The sequence below is a fragment of the Balaenoptera musculus genome, chromosome 16, assembly GCF_009873245.2.
Source record: "Balaenoptera musculus isolate JJ_BM4_2016_0621 chromosome 16, mBalMus1.pri.v3, whole genome shotgun sequence".
NCBI lineage: Eukaryota > Metazoa > Chordata > Mammalia > Artiodactyla > Balaenopteridae > Balaenoptera > Balaenoptera musculus.
This window is the reverse complement of record NC_045800.1, coordinates 6,617,877-6,642,210: the sequence shown is the minus strand read 5'-3', so window position 1 is coordinate 6,642,210 and position 24,334 is coordinate 6,617,877. Positions and strand designations below refer to the sequence as shown.

Genomic DNA, 24,334 nt, shown 5'->3' with positions numbered 1-24,334 from the left:
CCCCTCCTTCCCCCATTCCTCCCACCAAGCCCCCTGCACCTTGTGTTCCAGCCAACTGGGGGACTACCACAGCTCCCTCAGCTATTCCCACCTCCACGTTTTGGCAAGTGTTTTTCCTTCACTGTCCCACCCCACACTCAACCCTCCAAGTCCCTCCTCAACACCTCAGGCTCCACGGCCCTTGCTGACCTCCCTGAACCCTCACCCCTCCCAGCCCAGTGTGTCTATCTCAACCTGGAATGTCCCCCACACCTGGTCTTTTCCCTTCCTCAGTGGTTACATCCGCCTTCTATTGCTGACTACTTGCTACAGCCCTTGTCCTCTTCCCAGAACTAGATCATGTGCCTTTGAGGTTAGGAACCCTGTTCTGCCGACATCCTTAACCCAGCACTGTGCCTAGGACTAGACGCCTGTCTGTCGGGTGGAACTGAATTAAGCCTACGTCGTTTGGCCAGTCTCAACATTTCTCCCTTGAGAAATGTGTCTGCCTAGGGCTCCCTTGAGAAAGGTGTCTTTTCATAGCCAATCCAGGAGACTGACTTAAGACAGTGATTGACAGAAGAAAATGGCCAGAAAAATGCAACAGGGAGCATTAAATTAAAAATAATTAAGGAAGGCTTCCCTGGTGGTGCAGTGGTTAAGAATCTGCCTGCCAATGCAGGGGACATGGGTTCGAGCCCTGGTCCGGGAAGATCCCACATGCCACGGAGCAACTAGGCCTGTGTGCCATGACTACTGAGCCTGGGCTCTAGAGACCACGAGCCACAACTACTGAGCCCATGTGCCACAACTACTGAAGCCTGTGCACCTAGAGCCCATGCTCTGCAACAAGAGAAGCCACCGCAATGAGAAGCCTGCACACCACAACGAAGAGTAGGTCCGGCTCACCGCAACTAGAGGAAGCCCGCGCACAGCAACGACGACCCAACGCAGCCAAAAATAAACAAATAAATTTATTTAAAAAAAAAAAAGTATGAGCTAATTTCAATAATCATCAGAGGAAGGGGAGGGTGTGTGGAAGGAGATTGGATGGTGTTGGTCATTTTTCAAGGTGGATAATGGTGATGGGTACATGGGGGTTCATTTTACTGTTCTCTCTGCTTAGGTATATATTTGAAATTTTTGTGATGAAAAGATTTGAAGAAGGCGGCAAAGGAGGAGAAGCAGAAGCTGATTTGCAGATTCAGAAGGGACCCTGGGCAGAGGAAAAAGGGCTTGGCATATGGGTCTCTCCCTTTGGGAACCATCTCTCCTGGTAGCAGCACTCCTGCTCTCCAAGCATCTCTCCTCCTGCATCTATACACACCGCCCCACCACTCATTTATATGGCCCCCCACACTCAGACCTTTGACCTGAGTAACACCATCCCAGGTTCTGTCTCTTGGGTAATGCCCCATGTTCTAGAACATTCCCAGAGGGGCATGGGAGCCCCTCCAAGCCAGGCTCTACTTTAACTAATACAGTTGGCAAACCCTCATCCATGTGTGTGATGTCACACACTGAGATCTTCTGGGGCAGAAAGTCCTTGATGCTTCTTAAATCATACCAAGCAGGGCCCCTGCAAGAAAGGATCTGCCACGGGTCAAAGGAGCCATCATGGTGGAAATTTCTCCACTCCGGAAGCTAGTAGAGAACTGATCACCCTCCGCCCAGAATGGCTCCATTCTAAATGACCCCTCAGAAGCTCTTCCCTATGGCTGTGATTCTCCCATGAGTCACTGAAGTCAGATAATACACATTCACTGCAGCCAAGATGCACAAAGCACTGTATTGACTTCATACTCAGGTCTTTCCAAAACAATTCATGACATCCACAGCCATCATGTCCAACCAGTTTTAGGGATAAACAAGCAGGAGACCCTCCAACATGACAGCTCACTCTTATGCAGTCCCTTTCCTACTTCCAGACCATTAAAGGAGAGATATTTGTAATGTAGATGAGGCCAGTCCTTTTGCACAATGTTGACAGACACGAGGAAGATTCCAGAGAGAAATGCCACAGCAGCAAATGAATATAAATGATGCTTTTTCACTCTGTGCTTATAAAATGCCTTTTGTACCTGAATCTCAAAGCGCTCCAAGAAGCAAGTCTTTGGCACTTCCACTCAGGGTAACTGTGAATGGTCAGATCTTCTCAAGTCATTTGTGATAAGAAAGAACAAAAGTCCGGACACTTTTAAAATGCAATATTCTTGCCTTCTGGGTAGTAAACAAAAGCGTGCAGATGGATAATGACATCTGTGGATTCTGGCTTCATTTCCTGGAGAGAACAAAATGTAAATAAATATGTAAAAAATTGTCATATGTGGATAACACTCGTGGTCCATCCAGTAGTTACCATTCTGTCCAACATGCTCCTGCAGTGGATTCCATTCCTGGGTGCAGCCTTGTGACTGCATTACACTGACAAGGTAAAATAGATCTCTTCAATGTCCACAGGAAGACAAATATAGAAATGTTTAGTGAAAAGGTCCAGTTCTGACACCGGACACTTTTGCACTAAGTGATGCCTTCCTTTTGTTCTCTCCACTGGAAGCTTCCTTGGGAATGCTTAATGGCTAAATGATTCATTAGGGTCTGCAAAGGCCAAGCCCTTAACTGGAAAGGCAGAGGCCTGCCTGAGGGATTGATCTGAAGGTTCATTTGAGAATTCTTTCCTTCTCACCCTCAGCCTAAGGTGCGTGCCCAGCATGAATCACCACTAGTGCTCCAGCCACCAGTGAGGTGCCTGGAGAGCAGTCGTTAGTGAGTTTGGAACTGTTGCTAAGATTCGTTTAGAGTAATAATCAGCTTTGGAGGATAAAACTCACAAAGACACTAAGGACGTTTCTGCTGGGAAAGTAACACCCAGCAGAGACAACCTGCCCCTACGATCACCTGTGTTCGATTCTGAAAGTCAAGGCTAATAGCTTGCAAAAGAATTTGAGTTCATCGTGTATCTAGAAAAGTATCTGCATTGAGTTCAAATGCAGTCGAAATGATTTCCAAATAGTTTCAAGTATTTTGCTTAAATGTTATTAGTCTACAGAACAACAATTAAATAATTATCAAGAATAACTATGTAAGGTATCCTGTAATTGTAACTGAGTGTTCCTTGCTATTACACTGGTAAATTGCACATCAAGGTTTGCATTACCTTATACTCTAAAATTTTTCTACTCTGGTTAAATTAAAGTGTAAAGGAAAATATAGATTATTAATTTACTAACTGTTCTTGACCTAAAGAGTAGCCAGCATGTGGTTTTTGGTTCTAAAAAGCAGTGGTCTATAAACTCTTATCATATACTATTATTAGCTGAAAAAAATTCTGAACATGTAGCCCCAATATATGCATCTTAATTTATTTGTAAATAATATACTAGCAGTAATACATTAGCATAAAAACACAAAAGTAGAAAATGTTTAAAGTCTAAAACAATATTTTAAATAATTTTATTTGTTGATTGCAAACTAGTTCTGCTCTCACTAGCATTTTTTTAAAGAGAGTAAAGTGGTCAAATAGGTTTATTTTTGTGACTCTTGGCTGAAAATTCTGCGATATAACAATTTGAAGTGTGCTTCTAAGTTCCGTTTATTTTAAAACTTGGTTTTAATGGCTCTCATTGTTTAAAATATCTCAAAAGATAAGTAAACTAACTAGGAAGAATCACACCGCTTACCAAGTCAAACTGCTCATTTCAATTGTTTCCACAAATCATGCAAAGGTTTTAAATGAAATGTGGCTAAATTTCCATCTCCTCTGAAGTCCACCAATCTTCCTTTTACAAACCAATTAAATGGTGTCAAGGAATAATTCAGAGATGCTTAGCTAGTTGTTTTACATGCAATTCATTTACTTGTACATGAGGAAGAAAGGTCAATTGACTGTTGTCACGGAACACAATTAAAAACAGGATGTATAAAATAGAGGAGAGGAAAAACCCTGCTGGCAGCTGGGAATGGTGAATCTTACACGCACATTTTGGGGGTAAACAAATCAGTTGGAGGCTGACAAACAGATCAGTCTGGGCGTTCTGAGTAGGCCAACTAGCAGTATCAAAGAAAACAATTACGACGTGGATCCAAAAACTCTCCATCTGGGAGATCTCCTGGTGGCGCAGTGGTTAAGAATCCGCCTGCCAATGCAGGAGACACGGGTTCGAGCCCTGGCCTGGGAAGACCCCACATGCCGCGGAGCAACTAAACCCATGCGCCACAACTACTGAGCCTGCGCCATAGAGCCCACGTGTCACAACTACTGAAGCCCGTGCTCCACAACAAGAGAAGCCAGCAGAATGAGAAGCCTGCACACCCCAATGAAGAGTAGCCCCCACTCACTGCAACTAGAGAAAGCCCACACGCAGCAACAAAGACCCAACGCAGCCAAAAATAAATAAATAAATTTATAAAGAGGTGAGAAATTTCAGTTTCTAAGTTTTGTGTGGATATTTGTCTTTTTTTTTTTATATAAGCGATACATGTCATTTTTAGCAACAAAATCATGTAACACTGGAAAGATCTGCAAACCTCTATTTTCAAAAATGCTCCTCCTGAGAAGAGAAGGATTCAATTCTTTTGAAAACCAATGAGTTTCTCACTCATTGTTAAAAACATCACCGTTATCATGAAGGAACAGATTAAGTCTGTTTATTTTTGTGAAAACTCTCTCCTACACCATCCTAATGACAGCTACTTGTCATCACAGAAAAGATGAGGAAATGTGGAACAGTTTCTGTAAAACAAAATATAGTAACTCATTTTTTAAGCTTGACAATTCTTTCAAGTGCTTTGTCACAAGATGATCTGTGATCTGTGTGGTACATGAGATTTTCAAGGTCACCCCTCATCTTATTACAAAACTCTGAAAAGATTCTTCTAAAGGTCTTTTTTTTTTTTTTAAGTCTTTATTGAATTTGTTACAATATTGCTTCTGTCTTACCTTTTGGTTTTTTTGGCTGTGAGGCACATGGGATCTTAGCTCCCCAACCAGGTATCGAACTTGCACCCCCTGCATTGGAAGGCAAAGTCTTAATCACTGGACCGCCAGTGAAGTCCCTAAAGGTCCTGTTTTGTCATCATATTTTACCCTGTGGATGGCATTTGGTGGCCCACCCAAGCCACCATATGCCGTGGTAGACTGCATAATGGTCCACAGACACCCAATGTCCTTCCTTAGGGGACCATTAGTCTTCACCACCACCTGGATGCTAAGCTTGGCCATGTGTATCATTTTGGCCAAAAAAAGTGAGAGGCAGTGTGTTTGTCACTTCTGAGCAGGAGCTTTAGGAGCTAGTTTACGGTTCACCAATCTCTTTGTTGCCCCACCACCCCTACTAGTTCCAGATGCAGGTTGCTTCATCAACCTGGGTTCTGGAGTAAAAATTACCTGGACCAGTGAAAGTCTGTCCCAAATGTCACATGTGACATACTGCTACTAAATATTTGGAAATTCTTACCCCCAATTTTTTCTGTTTATCTTAAATTTATTTATTTTACTTGGCATCCCTAATTTAAGTCACTGACATCTGGGAATCATTTGTTTTGGCTGCATAACCCAATCATACTGGACTGATACACCAGCTGACCATGGCCCAAGGAAGGGCACCTGTGTCAACCTGTATGTTAAGCACTAGTAAGGCTTAATTTTGCCTTTACTTTCCAGATTAAAACACAAAACAAAACAGAAGCCACAGTTCTTCCTGCACCCCAGGGGATAATCCTTGGAGATCACTGTTCTAAGTTGTGGTCTGCAGGCCAAGGCGGTCAGACACTAGTAACTCACTAAAAACGCAGATTCCCCAGCACTGGCCTAGCAATACTGACTTAGCATCTGGAGGTGGTTAGAGAATTTGCTCGCTTAACAAGTTCCTCAGGTGATTCAGAAGCAAATTAAAGTTCCACTGGCCAGTGTTTGCAATTTGACTGTTTTAAAGACTAAGTGTACTAACTAGTACTCCGGGACCTGGGTACCAGTCCTGCCTTTGCTATTTAAACTACCTTTGCACGATATTCAACAGGTCAAGTCTATCCTCCTTTCTGGACTGCACTGCTCTCCTCTAAAGAGGGACAGGATTGGCTCAGATAATCTCAAATCTCTCTTCCAGCTCAAAGTCCAGGACCAGGAATCAGAAAACCAGGGACTTTCAGTGACCAGCAGGCAAAGTACACAAGCGAGGCTGAGTAGGTATAAGACACTAGGTCATGGAGGGGACGGTGGCAAACAGACCAAAGGGCCCAAGCCTCAGTCTAAGCGCTCCCTCAAGTTTCCCTCTCTGCAGGCGGGGCTGTTCAGGAATTCCAAGGGCCCTAAGCATATCTGCCTTACATGCAACTGTAAAAGTTTTAGAAAAGATTTCGAATTTTGCTTTGGAAAGTACTGTGTGCTACGAGTAACTAAATGAATTTTTGATTGGCATTTCTCTGAAATCATCTTGGATGCTGGGAGGATTTATATAAGCAGAGAAAATCTAACACACAAATTGTTTTAGAATGGAACAAACTGTGTGAATACTAACTTTAATAATTAATGACATTGACACTGCAAATTTTGTAGCTACTTCATTAAACATTTTAGCTTTCATTTTGCAAGATTAAAAATATGTATATCTTGGGGCCAACAACATTGTTTTTATGTCTCGAACATTTTGATAAGCATTTTAAAAGCCTGTTGGCACCAGTCATTTTACCTGCATTAGCCTAAGGGCTAAAACAGTTCTGTGGGCTGATGCTGCTCTGGCGTCGGTAAAACAGATGATCAGACAGAACATTAGCCCTTGAGGAGCTCACAGTCAGCAAGGGAGGTAGATACAAGTAAGTAATTTTTCTATAAGGGGGCAAGTGCAGGAAAAAGCTACATACAAGTTTTGGGAACAAAGAAAGGGACTCTATGGGGTAAGGAGAAGGAGGTGTCAGGAGAGACTTTTTAGGGATGATACCTGTGACGGATGAGTCTTTAGGAATGAGCCAGATGAGGAAGGGAAAGGTATTCTAGGCAAAGGAAAAGCACCAGCAGACACAGGTTATGGGACAACTTGTTGAAGCAGCAAACTATAAGCAGTTCATTCATTCAGCAAACATCTCTTTAGCGGTGATGGCATCAGGCACTGGGGAGAGGTAAACACGTGAGAGCACTGATTGGTTACAAGATCCAGCATAACTGCCCCTGCAGGGCAGAGCAGGCCACAGATGATGAAGTACACCTTGACGGGGGCTGGGAGCTGGGGGGCAGGGAAGGAGGGGAAGGCAGACACTGGGAAAATATAAAAATGAACATAAATAAGTGTCTTAAAATGTGAAGTTCTGGAAGTAATGACCCATGTTTTCCCACATTATATTTCAATCACAGACATTAAAAACAATGATATTAACTTAAACCCAGAGCACATAAACGTTTTTGAAGAGGGAAAAGAAAAAAATTAATAAGCACTTAGAGCTAGAAGAATGTGTCAACTTTGTGTAATTCAGATGTGCTCAGTTTCTCCTGCCATCAGGGACCATCCTCCTTCACTTTGTAAATCTCTCTAGTCCTGCCCTGTGAGAGGCCCCAGGATATCTGGTCCCTCCTCAGGTTTCCTTCCACAAACAGTTCCTGGGCGTCCCTGGTTCCCCCAGCCCAACACCTGCTCTCATGGTCCCCTTGGCCACTGACCTCTCTTTTTCTGTGCTGCGTTCCTGGCTCTCTGTGTTTCATTCTTCTCGCTGCCTTTTCACAGGCTGTTTCCAGCACATTTTCTCCCTAAGCATTTATCAACAAGGGTTCAGGCACTTACTTCTCAAGCGGCCTGCAGTATATATGAGTCCTGAAGAAAGAATCACTGCTACGTCAGGAAATCCCTTCTTGCAAACACAGAATTATACAATAAAACAACAGAATTCAAAGATCATTAGAAGCTAAATTATATATGTATAAAAGCTTAATAAAATGACATTTTACTATAAAATAATGCATAATCAGAAAAAAAAATAGGAAAATGAAGCTTTAAAGAATAAATTTTAAATCATTTCATTTTACCCCGTAGAGATATGTTTTTATGGACATTGACACAGAAATAAACATGTCTGTGAAATTAAGATCTTATCATAGGTTTGCTTTAAATTTTTTTTTTTATCACAACATCACACACGATCTTACAGTACAGGTACACTTATAGTACCATACAGTGTGCAATTTAAATGTTCTTGAATATTCTTGAAAAACAATTTATTGATAATAGTTGCACAAGTTAATGGTATTATGTACCAAAAGTAGACTTAACCATCCTCCTAATGTCCTTAGACCTTTAAGTTGTGTTCAACTTTTTACTATAATGTAAAATAACGTGTTACTTGCAAAAAACGAAAAAAGAATTGACTGCAAAATATAAACAGAAAATTATAGATATCAAAACCAATACATGTTGATTTAAGTGCTACAAAATATACTATGGTATTAAATTCACTGTTAAATATAAATCATAAAAATGTCTTGTTACAATTGAAAATTTGTAAATTGAGTTTGCTAAGTTACAAGGACTTCTAAATCTGCAGATAATTAGTGTATTATCAGCACCTGATGTAAATTACAAATTGAGATAGCCAAATAATTGCAAAGGCAAAACTAATTTTTCAAGAAACTTTCAATATTTTACTGCATAACAAAACAGTTTTATGAAGGCTGTGGCTGCATGGAACGATACGATACTGGGTTTCGGCTCAGAGGATAAGAGAGCCTAGCACCTTCGAAGCTTTAAAGCGGCCTTGGCTATTTCTCTACCTCTTTGCTACTCAAAGCACTGGCATCATCTCCTGGGGGTCTGGTAGAGATGCAGAATCTCAGGCCCCTCTCAGACCAACTGAATCAAAATCTGCATGTCAACTAGATCCCCAGGTGTTTCCTGAGCCCTTTAACGCTCGAGAAGTCCCTGGACCACCGGAATGCCCTCTGCTAGTTCCCTGGGGCCCGACAAATACGGGGCGCTCCGTAGATGCTCCAGGCGTCAGTAAGCAGCAAACTCTGCACCTCTAGGGGTGCCGTCTCCTCTGAAATCCATCCCTTCAGCAAAGGCGGAGGGCCTCCTCTCCCCGCAGAGCCCCGCCGCTCCTACACTCGGGACCGCGAGGCCCATGCACGCACTGCGATGAGCGGACAGGACGCCGAGGCCCGGCTGGCTTGAGTCTGGACGGCCCCTCACCTGGGCATGTCTTTCCCTTCCTGGGCCTGTGAGCCCGACTGCAAACCGAGGGGGGCACTGAAAGCTGGGGCGGCAAGAGTGCTGACACTTCACTACTGTACGTGCCGGGAGCCGCTGGTTACACCTACAGCCTCTCTTCCCCGCCCACGCAGAGAGGACCTCCAAGGCTTTGACTCCGCCCAAAGCCCAAGTCCCGAGGACTGCTGGCCAACAAAGACCGGCGTGCAAGGGGTGGAGCCTGGGAGTCAGATAACGCGAGAGGTAGTTTCCCTCTTTCATCGGCGCACGACAGTTCCCGCCCCCGCCGCGAAGCTGGTCTCTACCGGGGGAGGCGGGACCGGGCCTCTGGAGCAAACGTCGCGAGATTTGAACGCGTCCGCGCCAGTTCTTCCTGTCAGAGGCCGGAAGTGCGGGGCGTATCTGGCGCCTGCTCTGCTGGGCAGCGACGCCTCTGGGCCCGGCAATCTGCGACGGCTCCTCGGGTCGAGCCTCGCCTGGCCTCGCCTCGCCTCACCTGGACCGAGGTGATGGGGGACTCTAAGGAGGCCGGGACCGAGGCTCCGCCGGCCGGGACCGCTGCTCGGGGAGGGCTCAGCCTCTTGTCCCAAGGAGAGTCCGAGGAACCTTCAGCACAGGTGAGTCCGCGGTGGGGCGGGACCTGCAGGGCTCCGTGGGCTGCGGGCCCGCTTGGCCCGTGAGGGATGTCACGGTTCCCGGCGGCTTCTGGCGCCTTCTCCACGCCTACCCGACGGCCCCCCAAACGGAGTGGAAGTCCGTGTGCCTGTCGGTGAGTACTCAGGCATGTACTTGCAGGTCATTCGTATCAAAAGCAGTCCTGGCTTCCCAGTCGATGATAACCGACAGGTGAGTTAGACACGACCTCCGCTCTCAAGGAGCGTACGTGTAAATATGTGGTTCCCAAGTCGGCACCGCCTTGCAGAGCTGAAGGGAGAAGAGAGCGAGCTCACCGAGATGGCACTGAGCTAATTAATGTTAGAAGGGCGCAAAGTGTTTGCCAGGCCGAAGCGGGGCTGCGTGAAGGAAGGTTGGAAGAGTTAACTTAGACCCTGAGCTTTCTTGGGGGTGTGCAAGTGAAATCTGTGCGCACCCCCCAGGGACTTGCAATGAAGTTAAACATTCAGAGTATGTGTGTCGTAAACTGACTAATCAGTTTCTAAACGCTTACTTAAAAACAAAAAAGGCCCAGATATCTCACCACAAACTTTCTAAATGACGTGTGTTATTGAAATTGAAATACATCTTTAATATTGAACAGGTTTTATTAAATTTTGCACTTAGTTAACGTGCTACTCTTGACTCCTTGGTTTCTGCTTCTACACTTTCTTATGAATGTTTTAAAAGATAGTTCGGTTGGCCTGTTTCCTAGCTAATAACCGTACCCATCACACTCCTTGACTCACCTTTTTTTCTTTGAAATTATGTGAAAAAGAGCTAAGTAAATGGTACACATTTACGCTCACATTTATTAACTGCTGTTAGTAACATGTAGTATATGTTCTTGTAAGCCTGATGTGGTAGGGTTTTTATTATTATTATTAAGGTGGGGTTTTTTATTCCTAGTAGTGTACGTTAAAATTTCATTTAATGTTTTAATCAGGGATCAGCTTTATTTCTTGGAGGCAATGAAGTGAAGAGCCGCGCTGTGGTGAAATACTCTTCTGCCCCTCCTCGGACAGCATTTGCACGCCTCCAAGAGAAAACAGACTTGAAACTCCCACCTGCCAACTGGTTACGAGAGAGTGCCAAGCTAGGACCAGCAGGAACTACCATTCTTGGCAACAGTAGGAAAAGCAAGCCATTTTCAAGGTAAATATTAAATGATGGCATTTTTACCTGACCCTCAACCCTCCACCTTAAAACTCTTAATACTTGCTGTTCAGTTTAATTTGTAATGCTCATCAACGTGCCAAGATTTCACTTTGGTAAAAGATTATATTTGACTTTCAATGTCCTTTTTCCCCCTGCTAATAGGACTCTGTTAAAATATGAAGATATCAATCGCATATGCTTCTTTCAAGTCTGCATCATGTTATTAACAAAGATGAGTTTTGACCACTAAAATTCCATCAGCTGTTTTAATTTTAGCCAATTTACATACCTTTTGAATATGTGAATGCAGAGAATCAGGGTGGCACATGATGAGGAAAACCCTTAACACTGCCTAACCTGTCCTGTGGAATTTTTCATTAAATGGTGGTGGATTGTCTGGGCTGAAAAAGCAGTGATGTAAAAACACAGCATGTCCAGTGATGTACACCCTTGACTTTGACACTTGCTGGTGGTATTTAAAGTTGAGAGAGTGGCCTGGGTCTTACAGAGAAAAATGTACTGATGTCCATATTCTTGTAGACCATTTAATGTATGGGGTTCTCTTTTTTCCTCTCAGCGATTGAACCTAAAATATTTCTGCATAACATATAGCAAGAGCCATAAATACATTAGTACCTTATGTGCCAGTAGTTTGGAAATTATCCTAATGACTCATAAGGTAAAAGTTATATTTGTAAAATGTTGCTTGTTTGTAGCATTATTTATACTAGCAAAAAAAAATTGGAAATAGTCTGCATATCTTCTTTTAGAAGAATGGCTTAATAAATTATAGGGCAAGAGAATTAAATGTTATAAAGTGATTTAAATGATAATTGTGTACAGACACTGTGCTGAGTACTTTATATGTTTATCTCATTTCATTCTCACAACAACCCTTTGAGTTTGGTACTGTTAACTAACTTTCCTGCGGAAAACTGAAGCTTGGAAAGGTTAAGTAACTTGCCTAGACCACATGGTAAATCATCAGCATGCTTTGAAGTGAGGCAGTCCTAAGTAAGTATCTTGACTCTCTGCCACCTACTAACTGAAAAATGGTGACATCAGCTGCCTTTCAGGCTTGCAGATTATAGATGTGCCTCATGTGGTACCTGGCACAAGTTGGGTGCTCAGTTAGCTGTTTTTTCTCTTTCTGGTTGAATTGGTTTCATGTGCATTTTTTTCTCATATATTTTTTAAAAGGGTAGTAGTGTTTATCACTGGGAACATAATCCTAGAGACTAAAATTCTGATAAATGTTTCTGTTGCTATTTTTCTCATCTCCCCACCTAAAAAGAATACTAATTCGAACTGACTGTTTTCTATTGGATATTTTTTAGACTTCATGACTACAAAAATAAAAATAATTGTTATTGTTTTTATTCTAAATATTTACTATTAATTGCTTCTATTACTATTCTGTTATTACTATCTTATAAAATCCAAGATGCCATTGATTTTTAAGTCACCCCATTATTTTAATTGTTTTTAATTTATTTTTTCTTGAACTATAGTTGATTTACAATGTTGTGTTAGTTTCTGGTGTACAGGAGAGTGATTCAGTTTTATATATATATATACACACACACACATACACACACATATGTACATATTCTTTTTCATTGTGGTTTATCACAGGATATTGAATATAGTTCCTGTGCTCTACAGTAGGACCTTGTTGTTTATCCATTCTATATATAATAGTTTGCATCTGCTAATCCCAAACTCCCAATCTATTCCTCCCCCACCCCCCTCCCCCATGGGAACCACAAGTCTGTTTTCTATGTCTGTTAAGTGACCCCATTATTTTATGTACCATTAAGAAGGAAAAACTAGCCAACTGTAATGGTGATAGGCATACTGATTTCGGAGGTGTTAGAATGTGAAAAATGTGTATCCAAGAAGCGATGAAATATAGTATTCTATTATAAACAATACCTGCACCACCACGAACGTGATTTTTGTGGCTTTTGTTTTCTCCTTCAGCTTTGGGATGGCATACGACTTTATTGATTCAGTGGGAAACGATGTGGATGTTGTCTCTGACTCTGAAGTAAGTGTCCTTATTGCAAATGTAGTTGGGATGTTTGTGCTGGGGATTTATAGCCTGCTTTGTCTGCAGTCTTGGAAAATTAGTGATGAAATAAGCTACAACTATCTGATTATTGAATACCTTTTTTATTAAAGTGACACTGTTCACTGCATCTTTCCTCAAAGAGGAGGGAACAACCCCCAAATAGTGGCAGTGGTAATTAATATTAGTATTGATGGTTGTGTTTTAATGATAGCAGTTTTGATGATAGCAATTATAACGTTGGGTTATGTAATGTTACTAGTTGGGAATTAGATGTGATACTTCTGGTAAAATCTATTGATCCTTAGTTGGCCAATTTTATCTGAGATGCTAAAAGCCTGGGTCAGTGCAACAGTGTGACCTGTACATACTTTATGAAATTCCATCATGTACAAATAAATCTTTGACTGTCATTTACATTAACACAGGGTGACTAGTAAAGTGTAGGTGATTCTGGTTCTAAAGCTCTGTCTTCTATGTGTTTATAGGTAGCTCTTTGTGTAAAATACAGTTTGTATGACCTTAAGGAAATAAGGTTTATTATGCTTTAAAGTTGAGTGAAGTTAAAATTTGAAAGATTCCAGATCACACTACAAAGGTCTTTCTAAATTGTTTTTTCCTCTTGATTTTTTTCAAGAACATAAAAAAGCTCCTGAAGATTCCCTACAGCAAATCGCACGTGAGCATGGCAGTGCACCGCATAGGAAGGACTCTCTTATTAGACGAGTTAGATATTCAGGAACTCTTTATGAGATCATCTCAGGTAATACTTGAAAAATAACAAGAAAAGCACTATTTTAACAACTTAAGGGAACTAGAAATGTGATTTTGTTTCAAAGAAACGCCAAAGTGGAAACGTGGTTGAGTACTTCAACCAAGAAGTGAAAAGTTTCGCTGAAGATAAAAAAGCTTTAATAAAGAAAAAATAGAAAAGAGAACGGTGAAGAAACTTACTTCATTGAAACCAACAGCCAGGATTCTTGCAAGGAAAAGGGTGAAGTGAATGAAGAAAGTTGTGAAAAATCTGAAATTTAAGGGACTGGTTAAATTTTTGAAAAATCCTTTGATGTCTCCATTAAAGACATTTTCATGAAACATGGCTGCCAGGAAATGTGAAAAATGTTTAAAAAATTATTCCTATGAATATATAGTTATATTAGAATTAATTGGTTCTCTTCAAGTAGAGCTTCTCAAACTGTATGTGGTGAATGACTATTACCCCCGTTATTTTGTAAAGTATAATAATGTAATAATATTGCAGTTTCTGAAAGCTTACTTGGTACTTCTGTATTTACCTTGTCATTACCAATAGTTCATGGTTGCAAATAGTTCATGGTCTTGCCACTCCCATAGTCTACTCTTTAAAGAATATTCCTGCAGTGCTTTGATAGAGGAAAATAAGTTACAGTGATTTAAATTGACGTTTTAAATAAATGTTTTTCCATTTGAAAAGACCACAGTTCAGTTCAGTCTGTATATGTTAGCCCCTGGGCAGGATCTTGAGAATCACAGTACTTGCTTCCTAACGGCTTATAATTTGGGGGTTACAAACACACAGATAATTTTAATGCAGTGTGCATAGTGGGACTGATTCCAGGCACTGAAGAACATGTTATAGAGAAGAGTCACCTCTCCTTGTCTGGCTTAAGGAGAGGAGGAAGACAGGGAGATTTCCAAAAAGAGGTGATAGGGACTGAGTCTAGAAAGGTAAATGTTTTACGAGTGTAGGTTTATGAAGCGGTATTTAAAAAAAAGTATTTCCTATAAGAGGGCAATAGGTAACGAATTGTTTTGACTGCAAACTTGGTTAATTTATCAGTTTCTTATGTTTGTTCTATTTATCAATTTCTTATGTTATTCAGACTGGTGATTGGACGTGGTTAAAAGAGTTTTATCAAAGACTTATTGATCAGAAGTGGCAGAGGAAGAAAAAAAGCAAAGAACACTGGTATCAGAAGGCTATTCTTTCGAAGTTTTTATATTACAGGTACTTGGCTACTTGTTTATTTTTATCTTAAGAGGAAAAATGAAATTCTGATCTAAAACGTAATTTGAAGCCAGCAAAAGTAATTTAAGTTTTGCCACTATTATTGTTGACATTTGCCCTATATTGCTTTTTTAACGAGATTTGTGCTTGATTATAGAATCTGGTTTTTAAAAACCGGTGGCCTGTTACATAAAGTTAACTTCAGTAACAGTGTGGTATTTTTTCTTTCTGATTTGACCAGTATCAATGGTGATGGAGCTGCTCAGCCTGTCCCATCTGCCGCAGAACAGCAGGAATCGTCCAGCACAGATCAGACAAATGATTCGGATGGGGCTTCATGGCCCGCCCCCTTTGAAATGCCTTCTTCAGTCTCTGAAGACCCCGGTGCTTCCAGCCAGGTTAGTTAGTACCTAGATGCTAATTCAGCAAGCTCATCTAAGGAGACAAAATCAGTTATTCTGTTAATAAAAATAGATGAACCAGAGTGAAAAATATTCCATCAATTTATGTCTTCACAGTTACAAAAAGTACTTTTTTTAGTTTTTCAATATGGAGTTTACAAGGGCTGTCGTGAATGGCTAGATGTGATGTTTTTTAAGAAATAATTCAAAAGCATTTAAAAGTTTTTACCACATTTAAGATAGCTTATCAATATGTTTATCGATACTGATTATCTCCTTAAAGTCATAAGGAGATAACGGTATATTTAAACTGTAGAAATATTAAATGCCAATCAGATATTGAGACTCACAGGCCTGTTTGTAATTTAAATACTGATCTTCTGCCTTAACTTTTAGTCAGATTGTTAGGCCTGAAATAGCCCTGCAGATTTTCTAGATGAAGTTGTTAAGACTTAAGCTACATTAATGTTATAAAGCTTTTAGAAAGGAAGAGAGAGTAGACTGTTATCTCTTTTGTCTCTTATATTCTTGGTTCTTATTGTTCATTTGTTTTTGTCCTTATTGTGTCTATCAAAGAATAAAATAACTCCATAGATGTAAATTGTGCATGTTTATTTTTAGGAAAATATATTGACAAGCTTGAGGAAGGTAAAAATAAGATCTTTAACTTGGTAAATTGTGTTTTTCCTCTTGCTGTGTATTCTCACACGTTGAACATTCAGCATTTGTCCAGGTACTATCTATCGTCACACCTTATAAGGTTATAGGGGACAAATAGCTTTAACTTGATTTTAGTTTTAGTAGGTTTTCAGATAGAGATGCGTCATTAAACTATGTAGTGACCTTAATTTTTTTCCAAAGTTGGGAAAACTGTAAGGAAAAGGAAGGGAGTAATTACCATGCACGTCCATATAGTGATAACTGTAGGAGGTGGGTATGTCACCTAAATGAGAAGGGATGTGGGTGCTGGGTGCTAGGAGGGTCCCATGTCATGACTTGGGTAGTGGTTACATAGGTAATTTGCTTTCTAATTTCATTATACTATATTCTGTATTATTTGTTTTATGTAGTTTCCTATATGTGATTGTACGTTACTAAAGGAGTTTCTAAAAAATTACTTAGTATTCCTTGACTTCAAAACACACACATTATAAAAAGACCACATAATAGAAATACTAGTGTTCTACCATCCATTTCCTCCTTTATGAGCCTTATCATCTGTCCTTTAAGGGTTACTATGAAAAACCTTGGAGGCTTTTGAGAATCTGCAGGCCTGCATGTGGAGGAAGTGAACTGGAATCTACTTAATGCCTCTTAGGCCACGTACTTTACTCCACGTGTGGCGTATAAATTTGTTTCATCCTTGGAGCTGCATATGTATTGTGTTGATGGTATCATTTTACAAATAAGTAAATAAAGCTCATGAAAAGTAGATGTTTGTTTGTGGCCACAGAGCTGATGAAGTTCCAGCTAGGGTTTGAACCCTGATATTTCTGACTTCAGAGGCCTGTTCTCACAGCATTACTCCAGTGTGCCCATGTATTCCACACATTTAGAAGGGCCCTGTAAGCAGTCGGGTTGTCTTAGCAATGGCGTATTCCTAAGTAGAGCTACCCTGCCTAAAAATAATCTTTTACAGAATACTTTTTATAACATATTTAAATCTTTAAATTTCAACATTTAGAGATTTATTTTTGTTCGTAAGCTATCACCTCACGAATTCTTGCTCCCAACACTGAAACGGCTAGTTTGAGGCCTGTGTTAGGCAGTAACAGAGTTTAAGTAGGTCTCTGGGGTATGGCCCTGGAGCCAGACCTTTATTGAGGACATTATAACCTAGAGCCCAAACTCCCACTAAAGCAGCTGCCTGGCAAATACAGTTTTGGGGGTTGATAACTTGTCTGTGTAAATAAACAGTATAATAAATGTTTGAAATCCTTTAAGGACCCTTTGAGAGGAAGACAAGACATAGCAGAAGCACTGGAGATTCCCCCCCATGCTTGCAGTTATACGTACTTTGCCGGCGGGTGCTAGGCCTGTTAGCACACACATAGGAATAAGCAACGCACACACATGCTCACGTGTGCATGCACATATGCATGCTCATCTTGGTTTAAAGTAATGTTTTTTAATGGCAACTACCCTATGGTTGGAAAGTTGAGTGGTGGACTGCGTTTACCCATGTCAAAGATTCCTCTTCCTATGTGTTTTCAAAATATATTCCACAGACTCTAATAAGAATAAGAAAGTGTTATGAGATCAAATAAATGTGAGGACATTGGATTATACAGAGGCGAAGTAGGTTTTCCAGTGCAGGACCTCTTAGGGGCTTTTTAATGGTAATAAGAATTGTTACTCTCCAAAAGCAAATCCTTGGTAAGCAGTGTTTTTCAAACCTGACTCTAGAAATTTTTCACCCAGCGACTAGACTTCTGTGAAACACACACTAGGAAATGTGAAACTGGAGGCTGTTCTGATGACCAGTGTCTCAAAAATATGGCTGAGGTTTCTTAGGAATTTTTTAATCCAGTAGGGATGGGGTATGCTGAAAGAGCAGTGCTATTCTGATTCACCCAAAAAAAGAGGAAAAAAGCTTGGAAAGCTTAAAATAATCTTTCATTGTTATTTGAATAAGATCTAAATGTGATTAGCTTATTATAGTAACCGATAATTAGGAGCTGAAGTATGTCACCCAGTGATGAGAGTTAATGATTTGTATTAGCCCTGATTTACAAGAGTAGATTTGAGGTGTACACTTTGAATGTTTAGGTGATACTTTGTAACAGTAGGCCATTTTAAAGTAATTACGGCAGCAGAATCACTCCTTATCCTTGCACTTTTCACAGGGAGGTGAGCCTCTTGAACCCTCATACATAGTGGGGCATGTGGCCTCAGCACCTAAAGAACAAACCCTGACTACTTTATTCAATGACGGGGAGAACAGTCAGGTATGCTTTTCGTGGTGTCCAAGGTGAGACACCTAATCCCCAGTCTACTTCGTCACTTAAAAACTAGTCTAAATTGGATTCATAGGGGAAGAAATCCACTTGATCCTGAATCTCTTTCTAAGCATCTCTGTGATCTTATAGCTCTGTGGCTTTAATTTACCTTGTCTCCCTTGTCTTTTCCTTTTTCTAGTCTTTCTGTGGATCATGGGGGGAGACTACTGATCTCCTGTTTATTATATAATCTTTCTATTTGATTTTAAATCACAGGGTCTTAAAAATGATTTTGCTCGGAATATTTTATGGACGTTTGAAGACATACATATGCTAGTTGGCTCCAACATGCCTATATTTGGAGGAGGCAGATATCCAGCAGTCAGCCTACGTCTCAGGTAACCAGGCTTGTGTCCCTTTAGAATCAGCCTTCCATCTGCTTTCACCTCTCCATTCCAGCATTGTTTCCTTTTCTAGTTTTTTTTCACTTCCCTCCTTGCCCCACCAGTTGAAATGGCTGCAGTAAGGAAGGAGTGTTTTGGCAAATGCTGAAAGCCCTCTGGCTGGCTTTTCATTCTAGTCCTCAGTGAGTGGAGTCAGAGCTCTGCTGTGCTGACCTAGTCTTAAGTCTGAATCTACAGCTTGTGAGAATATAATGTAGTTTATTTAACTAGTCAAGGAGATGGTCTCCCAGCTTTCTGTTAACTAATTGTGAGCATTTGTTTAATGTTCCAGGTGTATGTGTTCGTACTAGTCCATGTGAATTCTGACTTGGGCACTGTGGTGCACGCCGGTCAGTCTTCCACTTCAGGTTGTGTGAAGAGCGTGCAGTAGGCTCCCGGTCACCCGCTCTCATAGTTCCTCCTATTCTTGCTGAAAACTCTTACGGACGCCCATTAGAGGTCCAAGAAAGGCTTGTGGAAGGATGTTAAGTACAACACACCGCATAAGCCACATGTGCGTGTCTCATCAGAAGAGAAAGCATAAATGGCATTCTCCAACTAGGGAGAATAGATTAAAATATTTTAATGGGGGAGATAAGTCTCAGATGATTGATTATGGAACAGCTTAATTAAATCAAATAACGCTAGAAATGTGTATTTTTAGGGATAACAACAAACCAATTAATGTGCTAACTGGAATCGACTATTGGTTGGACAACTTGATATGCAATGTACCAGAGCTTGTCATGTGTTTTCATGTAAATGGAATTGTACAGGTAAGATAGATACAGTGTGACTTTTAAAATAATGTCTCAAATACAGATTGGAGCAGAAAGTACCTCACTAAAGTTTTTAAGGCTCTTAAATACTAAGGTGTATTTTGGCAAGGAAGATAGCTATGGATAAACTCAGATTTGAGTGTTTTCACGTTTGAGTTGGTGATATCAGAATTCTAGATGTTATAGGAGTCTAATTTTACAGGTAATTTGTGGGCAGGTCATAATACAGTACTAAAAGCTATATTTGTAGCCAGAGAACTGTAATTTTAATGCCAGGCACCCATAGTAATTACCTGAAAGTGTCTAAACAGTGGAGGTGTTTAGTCAGTATACAAATACCTACTCAGTTTATGCAAAGTTTTAAGGAAAGGCCCCAGCATTGCATAAAAGTAAATAGTTTATATAGCAAATTGTTATTGAGCATATTCTATTTATGAGGGACTTTGTCCCCATCAGAAATGTTGGAGGAGGCTTCCCTGGTGGCGCAGTGGTTAAGAATCTGCCTGCCAATGCAGGGCACACGGGTTTGCGCCCTGGTCTGGGAAGATCCCATATGCCGCGGAGCAACTAGGCCCGTGAGCCACAACTACTGAGCCTGCGCGTCTGGAGCCTGTGCTCCGCAACAAGAGAGGCCGCGATAGTGAGAGGCCCGTGCACTGCGATGAAGAGTGGGCCCCGCTTACCACAACTAGAGAAAAAGCCCTCGCACAGAAACGAAGACCCAACACAGCCAAAAATAAATAAATAAATAAAATTAAAAAAAAAAAAAAAAAAAAAGAAATGTTGGAGGAAAAACAATAAGGTTTGGTCACTACTCAGAACGGTTTAACCTAATGGGAAATAAGAATGCGCAAAGAGAAAAATTGGAGACAGTGGGTGAAGGATTCAAAGTGTAGTGCACACAGCAGTCTGGATGATCGGAGAACGGTGAGATCACTTCTGTTTTGATCTGGTCTGTTTTCCAACTAATTTGTAGTTTCTAGTCTTAGAGTACTTCAGAAAATACGGTAAGAGGCCTTTAGGGAAGTGTAAGCAGAAGACAAGCTAAAGCTACGGAGGCGCTTTAAAAATCGTGATAGTAATAGCCTTGCAGCCTTTACTCTTACTGTTGCCTCCACGCTCCATGCTCCATTTCTGTAAAGGAATAGAGTCCATAGCTCAAGGGGAAAAGAGGATATACTGGAGACACCGCCCAGATGACTATAGTGTCAGGGGAAAGAAAAAGCCAGAAATACATATTTTGAGAAAGCTTACTGGGCGAAGTCTGCCTTCATTTACCACCTTCCCAGTTGAAAACCATTAGGGTAGAATAGAAGAAAGTGTACAGCGTGACTTGTTCCATGGTTAGGACAGAAGTGAGATCCTGCCTAAGTGTGTGCTTCAAAATCTGGTGATGACTCCCCCTTGAGAATTATTCCTGTGGTAAACCACCACATTGCTGGCAGGGATGGGTCAGATTTCTTTGGAGTATCAGGGCAGAAAAAAGACCAAAAACCAGTGCCTTAAACTCTCATGCTGCGTAGGTCTCTAGCTGTGGGATTTGTATATTTGGTCACTTTTTAATAAGAGAAGTGTTGCTGTGTAGGTTTTCTCTTAAACTATCTTCTGTCTGTTTTACAGAAGTATGAAATGATAAAGACAGAAGAGATTCCCAATTTGGAAAACTCTAATTTTTCTACTAAAGTCATAAAAGATATTGCACAGAATATTTTATCATTTTTGAAATCTAATTGTACCAAAGAAGGACATACCTATTGGCTATTTAAAGGTAAGCTAATTCTTGAATGAATAGTAATTGATTTGAGTGACAACTGTAAAGTGAGGTTTATTTGGTTTTTTTGGTTTTTTTGTTTTTTCCCAGCAAGTGGCAGTGATATAGTGAAGCTCTATGATCTCACTACTCTTTGTGAAGAAACTGAAGACAAATACCAAAATCCATTCACAATGCCAGTGGCTATTCTCTTATATAAGTGAGTGCTTTAAGAAGTTAAGATGAAGAATTAGCCTTACTTACAATTTTTAAGTGTATAGCCACATTATCTACGCCAAGGTTTTAAATACCTTTTAGATTTTCATAGTTTAAAAAAAGTGTATGTATGTATGTATATATACACCTATATACTGTTCCAAAATAAATGGGGAAGGGGGGAGGGCAGGTGTATAAAACACAATATTTAGTTGTTTCTTATGGCCCTTATTCCACTGGAAGGAAAGAAGAGCGTGCCTAGACTTGAGTATTGTAGAGAATGATGAATGGGGAGTAAAGTTGATATGAACTTCTTTTAGGGTTGCTTGCAACATGATGATGAAGAAGAATCAAAATAAGAAACACTATGGGACTGTTAGAACCCTGCTTCTGAATTGTGTTAAATTGCTGGACAAAAGCAGGCATCCTCAAGTAAGATTAACGTATGCTCTCTAAAAGAATTCTGGCATTCCGATAGAGAATTGTTGCCTGGACATTAAAGCTGCCTAATTCATAGTCTGTAACTGCCCAGTGGATCCAGTTTGGTAGCCAGGTACCGCGTGTGGCTCTTGAGCACTTAAAATGTGCTTCATCTGCATCGAGATGTGCTTTCAATGTAAAATACACACTGAATCTTGAAGAGTGTGTGTGCGCGCATGTGTGTACACATTACATGATGAAATATTTTGTTTATTGAATCAAATGTAATATTAAAAATTGATTTCACCAGATTTTACTTTTTTTAATGTAGCCACTAGAAAATTTTAAATTTTGTGTCTGGCTCACATTTCTCTTGGATAGCACTGTTCTATAAGTTTAGAATTCACATAATTTTAATAAAGTAGTGCTGTTTTTCCTTTGTATTATCACTGTTAGAAGGTGGGAAACTATGGTCTCTTGAAAGATCCATTTACATGAATGTCAATATGAATAAGGTCCACATCCTGTACCTCAGTATGTAAAAGCATCTCTTAAAACAACCTCAGTTCTGTGCCCATGGTTTTACACCACCCTTATTACCCTCAGGTGTCTGAATTTGACAACTGTATGTTTCAGTGTAAGGATAGTTGTTGTGTCCTGTTTAAATCAGAAGAGATACGTAGTATCTGTGATTTTTTTTTTTTAAAGATCCAAGTTCATTTTAATTGTGGCCACATGCAGTTTGGAGATAAAGATTATCCTAGAGACCAAACCAAGATAAACTGTTTTTGAAGAAAAATGGCAAAGCAATTTCTGGCTTAAATATCTAATTGCTGATTAAGGTGATGGTGGTTAATAAGTTAAAAATAGTGTTAAGACTATTGCATGTCTGAGACTAAGAATTACTTAAACAGTAGAGTAGAATAAATGCTAATTTTAAGAGAAACCAGATTTTCTGGACTTTTTCCTCATTAAGCTAGTGGAGGTTTTCCCCCTGGAACCATATTAGTTGCCTATTAAAGATAAACTAATTAGTTAAACTAATTAGTTCATAGCTTGTAAAGAGATAAACTAATTAGTTCATAGCTTGTAAAGAAAAATTCTGGTTTCTTGGTTGATGAGGAGTGATGTGTTGCTAACATTTTAGTTATGACACTTTACACATGAAAACTTGTCTCCAGTGAAATACATTTGCCACTTTTTCTTAAGAGAGAGGGCTGGGAATGGAATAATTTTAGGAAATAAACATATCAACCCATGAGGATTTTACAGAGTACGTTCAGAGTATTGGTACTTTGAATCAGGAACATTTCAGTGTGTATTAACAGTCTGTGGTGGAAACAGCCTGTCTGCAGGTCTCCTAAAATTTGTTAGTACAGTAGTAAAATTCATTCCACTTTAGAATGCTCAATTTTGATGAGTTACTTATATATTTTTTCTTTTTGTAAGATTATTGCTTCAGCCAATTACATGCTTTCAGAACTTTTCCAATTGGATGAACCTAAAAAAGAAGAAAGTTCAGGATCTCCATTAAATGAGAATTCTGATGAAAGTTATAGTGAAGAGGAGGAGGAGATGCCAGATAGTGATGAAAACGGATCCTACAGCACCTGTTCTGATCCATCAGATGATAACAAAGCAGTAGCTATAATTAAGTCTGTTGGAGAATTGTCAGTTCCAGAAAAATACAAATCCATTCATCAGATCAGAGTAAGCATATTGAAATTTGTATTAAAATTTCATCAATGGAAAAACAAACAATTATTAATTGAATACAGTTAGCATCTCAAAAGATGGCATTACTTCAGTAAATCTTTTACGGTCTAGGGTCTAATAATCATTAGCTCTATGAATTCTGAAACTTGGTTTTATAATTGTCCCAGGGTAACTGATCCACATGTAGACCTATGGTGGGCTGATGTGTAAACCACATCAATATGTTAATTTTTATGTGGGAGATTTTCCTTTACAGTGACCAGTGTGCAGCCCTGGCTGCTCACCACAGTACTTCTTCCCGGTTGCTGTGTTGCTGGGAGACTGAATGTATAGGTTGCTTGGTGAACGTAGAACCAGAGCATACGGGTGGCTCATTGATCCATATGTGGAGAGATCTGGCACATTGTCCCTGAACTACAGGACGGTACTTTTCAGTGACTGTGGCCATGTCAGCTGGATTGGACGTGTCTCTTCTCTGGTCACAGCCCGATAGACCCTAAGAGCTTCCTGCCCTTTTGGTTTCTGTTGGTGTCGATTGTGTTGACTGTCATACCATCCATCTTTTTCTAGACTGTAATTATGTTTCATTTTTCTAAACTATAATTACTTTCCTGTTATATTTATAGATAATTT

General features: G+C 40.2%; 2 protein-coding genes across 20 annotated transcripts in view; one reads left to right on the top strand and one right to left on the bottom strand.

Annotated features, from left to right (window-relative positions):
* TEX36 (testis expressed 36) overlaps positions 1-9,380 on the bottom strand; it is a 47,539-nt gene extending 38,159 nt beyond the window's left edge. For 2 of the 14 annotated variants that reach the window (XM_036829413.1, XM_036829414.1), the window contains exons 1-5: positions 9,150-9,380; positions 7,628-7,778; positions 6,915-7,082; positions 4,919-4,987; positions 2,061-2,260 (exon numbers count right to left, since the gene is read on the bottom strand). The gene's annotated coding sequence lies outside the window, so the exon portion shown is untranslated. Of the gene's footprint in view, positions 1-2,060; positions 2,261-4,918; positions 4,988-6,914; positions 7,083-7,627; positions 7,816-9,149 lie in introns of all 14 variants that reach the window. The other 12 variants (XR_005016902.1, XR_005016901.1, XM_036829415.1 and 9 more) reach the window with 12 other exon arrangements.
* A 177-nt stretch (positions 9,381-9,557) lies between these two features.
* Positions 9,558-24,334, top strand: part of EDRF1 (erythroid differentiation regulatory factor 1) — a 36,631-nt gene continuing 21,854 nt past the window's right edge. For 3 of the 6 annotated variants that reach the window (XM_036827786.1, XM_036827789.1, XM_036827785.1), the window contains exons 1-13: positions 9,558-9,784; positions 10,768-10,976; positions 12,963-13,029; positions 13,688-13,813; positions 14,913-15,037; positions 15,279-15,435; positions 18,285-18,386; positions 18,654-18,775; positions 19,485-19,596; positions 21,220-21,367; positions 21,461-21,569; positions 21,886-21,997; positions 23,435-23,695. In XM_036827786.1, coding sequence (XP_036683681.1) covers positions 9,677-9,784; positions 10,768-10,976; positions 12,963-13,029; positions 13,688-13,813; positions 14,913-15,037; positions 15,279-15,435; positions 18,285-18,386; positions 18,654-18,775; positions 19,485-19,596; positions 21,220-21,367; positions 21,461-21,569; positions 21,886-21,997; positions 23,435-23,695 — 1,758 coding nt within the window. In that variant the 5' untranslated portion in view covers positions 9,558-9,676. The other 3 variants (XM_036827787.1, XM_036827790.1, XM_036827791.1) reach the window with 3 other exon arrangements.